This window comes from Triticum aestivum, chromosome 5B (genome assembly GCF_018294505.1).
Source record: "Triticum aestivum cultivar Chinese Spring chromosome 5B, IWGSC CS RefSeq v2.1, whole genome shotgun sequence".
In the NCBI taxonomy this organism is placed as follows: domain Eukaryota; kingdom Viridiplantae; phylum Streptophyta; class Magnoliopsida; order Poales; family Poaceae; genus Triticum; species Triticum aestivum.
The window spans coordinates 62,106,800-62,111,254 of NC_057807.1; the positions used below are offsets into that span (position 1 = coordinate 62,106,800).

General features: G+C 46.5%; 1 protein-coding gene across 1 annotated transcript; it reads left to right on the forward strand.

Annotated features, from left to right (window-relative positions):
- Positions 1-3,451: 3,451 nt before the first annotated feature.
- On the forward strand, positions 3,452-3,871 carry LOC123114634 (uncharacterized; the record flags this gene model as incomplete). Its single annotated transcript, XM_044536103.1, has 1 exon — positions 3,452-3,871. A coding segment is annotated over one exon (420 nt), but the record flags the coding sequence as incomplete, so codon positions are not given.
- Positions 3,872-4,455: the final 584 nt, after the last annotated feature.

Sequence of the window (4,455 nt, forward strand, 5' to 3'; positions counted from 1 at the left end):
GCCCCAGCACTTGAAACCCACTAACACGAGGCTGGTGACCTTGGGGCAGCGGAGATGGAGGGAGCGTTCAGCTGGGGGTCCGCCATTGGTCGTAAACTGATGTGGACGCCGTAGAGCTGCAGAGTTGCGAGCAGGGGCGCGGCGTCGCTGGCGCCCTGGAGTACATGGAGCGACACGCGGCACAGGTGCAGCCGTAGCTCCACCAGCCGCGGGAACGACCCGCGAGGGCCCCACTCACGGACCATCTCCGCCCACTGGCTGAGCCGCTGAGGAGGGCCGGCGACGACGACAGGTAGGGGATGCTAAGAAAGTGCATGAGCTCTTGGTGGCGCGGGCCGAAGAAGAGCCCGAGACGGAGTTCCTCGAGGTGGCGGGACGCCGGGCGGTGGAGCATGGCCCCGAGGCCTTCGGACATATCGCGCAGCCCCTCGTGCATGTCGTCGTAGTAGAAGGTGGACAGATGGGAGTCCCACGGGTCGTCCGCTCCTTCGACGTACCAGAAGGTGAGCTTCGTCACCGGGAAACCGCCGCCGTCAGCTGCGGCGAGAGCATTGTTGGCGTCGCGCACAATGGCAAGACGCCTGAAATAGCTGTCCAGGTGGTCGTAGGAGCGTGAGTCGAGGTTGACGATGCCGGAGGAGAGCCAGAGCGAGCGCCACCGCCGCGCGAGCGCGCTGGTGATAGCGCCCTCTTTTGCCGGCATGAAGCGGAGGATGCACCGTAGCAGGTAGTCGGGGAGGTCGGACAGGCAGGTCGTCGCCGGCCATTGTTGATCGACCGATGGAGGCCGCCAAGCAACGCCAACTTCTCGTGTTTGTTGCTAGCAAAAGTGCCCGTGCGTTGCAACGGGAGAAAAAACACACACGTCCTAACCCAATAAATTAAATATGTGATGTTGTAATAATTTATATACCATAAAAAGTGTAATCAAAAGGATAATTCATAAGTCGGACATGAAACACATTTTTTGAGTTTCCTTGTGTGGCCTAACCTGTGTGTATATATATTAATACAACATCGCCTAACCCTTATCCAGCAATGGACCGTGTTCGTGTCCTTTTCAGTTTTCACGTCCTAAATGCAAGAGCTCCTCCCTCCCAGTTGGCGTGTGGGGCGAAATAGAACGCGAGTAAGATGCACCGTTGTTACACTCTCTCTACTATTCATCCCTCCTCTCTCTTGCCTATCTCACCAACGACATCGATGACATTCAAACTTGAGGAATATCTTGATGATCAGCAAGTAACAGTGAGCCCCTAATATCTTCTACCTTAAGAATTATTTCTTTCCAATAATCACTCACTTTTAGTTAGTCTATCTGATAATGTATTCCTAAGAGCTCTATAGATCTCCTAATAAAACCTTTATGGAAGCTACAATTAGTTTGGTTCATTATTTACGGATGTGTTTTAATTTTTGTGAACATTTTCTAAAAGCTGATGGACATGTTTTTTAAATTCCTGAATATGCTTTCAATATTGGATCATTTTAAAAAATCATGAACATTTTTATTTCATGAAAATTCATTTGAAATCATGATTTATTTATAATATGTGAGCAATTTTTTAAGTCATGAACATTTTATGATTTTTTGAATATTTTTTAAATTCACAAACAGTTTACCATTTTCTTACTTTTTTTTAGAACTCGTAACTGTTTGATATTTTGGAAATCCGAAATTAATTTTGAGATAAAAAACCAAAATAGAAATAAAAAAGTAAAAAAAAAATAAGAAATAGGGGGCGCCACGAATCTGAAATTAACTTTTAGAGGAGAAAACCAAAATAGAAATAAAAAAAGAAATACAAAACAGGGGGCGCCACGACCCGCACATGGGCTGGCCCATTACTGATGGACATGTTTTTTAAATTCCTGAGTATGCTTTCAATATTGGATCATTTTAAAAAATCATGAACATTTTTATTTCATGAAAATTCATTTGAAATCATGATTTATTTATAATATGTGAGCAATTTTTGAAGTCATGAACATTTTGTGATTTTTTGAATATTTTTTAAATTCACAAACAGTTTACCATTTTCTTACTTTTTTTTAGAACTCGTAACTGTTTGATATTTTGGAAATCCGAAATTAATTTTAAGATAAAAAACCAAAATAGAAATAAAAAAGTAAAAAAAAATAAGAAATAGGGGGCACCACAAATCTGAAATTAATTTTTAGAGGAGAAAACCAAAATAGAAATAAAAAGGGAAATACAAAACAGGGGGCGCCACGACCCGCACATGGGCTGGCCCATTACTGCGCTTAAGATAGGTAAAAAGAAAGATAAAAGCATCGAGATCCAAGGATCGAACTCTGGTCTCTGGTCTCCTGTGTGGGGTGTGGTGGCCCCAGCCATCACGCCACTCATCCGTTGCTGTTCTTATACTGTATCAATTATTAATAACAAAACCCGGGAGCGATATTTGAAATTAAAAACGAATCGTTTTTGCCACTTACGGATAGGTATTGGTGGGTAATTATTGCCAACTTCGAGGGTAGTTTTTATGACGTACGGGCAGGAACCCAATTCTCTTTATTATTAAAATTAGGTAAAGATAAAGATAAAGATAAAGATATACCTTAGATGTTACTTGTTTTGTGGAACCAGGTCTTCTATTCCCATGTTTGTATGAACGTGCGCTACCTCCATGGTATCCCCAAGCTAGAAAATTAACCGAGTTTGATTACAATAGATGTATGCACTTTTGCAAGGTAGTCACGTGTTTCTAGATAGAGCAATAGATATTTGACGTTTGTGATGTTTATTTTGAACTAGCAATCAATCATGGCATGATTAAAAAAGAAGTTCATTTGTTATCTATTTTTCGATAAAGGGTGCTTTATTGTTTAGGGTTTATGTATATCATTTATGCCATTAGTTGTGTCCCACTACTCAGTTTTACAACTAGAAATTTTAATTGCTAAAAAATGTCATCTCTCCGTTAGGCGCATCCTCACAAGACATTATTACTGTTAGCTCAAAGCTCGTTTATCATGTTATAATGACCGAAATACCTATGGTGCAACGTGCCAGTTCTCCCTCTATCTCACTAGCTACGACAAAGTGTGGGTCCCACTCGATCCCAAAAAACATTCTTATTTTCCTTTAAAATCATTTGATTGCTTACTCCTGACATGTGGGGCCCACATTTATAATTGTGAGACATAGAAAGCTGACATGTGGATCTAGGGGTATTTTATTCATATAACACGGTCAGCGAGTTTGACCTGACAATAATAGTGTCTAATGGCATTTTTGAGTAAACATCTAATGGAACGATAACATTTTTTAAGTATCTGGTGACATTTTTGAGCAAACATCTCGCATAACAATGGCATTTTTGAGCAGTAATAAGTTCTGATGGCAAAACTGAGTAGTAGAACAACATAAATGATAAAACTCTGCATAACTAAGATGCACACAACTAAAAATATCTATCTATAAATCAATGTGGGCGCCGAAAAGTGTCTGCCCCTGTCGCTGCCGACCGCGCTGACCGGCGGCCTGTGGTTTCCGGGGGTGTTCGAGCTCCTTGCAGCGACCGTGGGCGCGTCCATGCCGTGGATGGCCGGCGCGCCGCCCGCGCGCACCGGGCCGGCGATGCCAGCGCTCGTGCCGCCGTACGTCGGCGTGACCCGACAGGAGCAACTCAGCATGTGGGGCTCGTTTTTCAACCCGTTCCGTGTCAGGCAGAGGGTGCCAGCCCAGCCGTCGTCGGTGCCGGCGGAGCCCAGGGTGCCCGCCGTCGCCAGCGCAGTGCTCAACAAGACGACGGCGGTGGACCAGCCGGCCGCCGGCGTGCAGATCGGCGAGCCCAAGTGGGGGGTCTGTTGGAAACGGTCTTATACGTGTCGTATTGCAATCTAACTCTGTATTGTTGGTCCTATATATATACGAGATATGTGGAGGCTATGCCCCACGCAACCCTAACCAAACTTGGTAATAGAGCCTCTTTTCCAAGCCGCGCCGCACGCTCGTTTTCTCGCGTCGCCGCTCGCTCGATCGCATCGTCGCTCGCCTCGATCGATCACGCGTCGCCGCTCATTCCTGCGTCATCGCCCGGCCTCGCAGCTCCTGTTCGATGGCGTCTGCTTCCTCTTCCGCAACGATGCAACTGGCCATTATCGGCCCGGTTGTGACGCCTCCGGCCGCGACGGCGCCTGTCCCGTCCATCGCGCCTTCCCTTGGCGTACGACTGGATCGCGGCAACTTCCCGCTATGGCGCACCCTCACCGTGACGCATCTCTCCGGTGCCTCTCTCCATGGCTACCTTGACGGCTCCGTTGCTGCTTCGCCCACAACCATCTCCCAGGGGACAGGTGCTGCCGCCACCACTGTGGCAAACCCTGCGTATGCAACATGGTGGACGCAGGACCAGAAGGTCCTCGGGATCCTCCTCTCCTCCATGACGGAGGACATTGCGTCTCAGCTGATCAGCTGCAAGTCCGCTG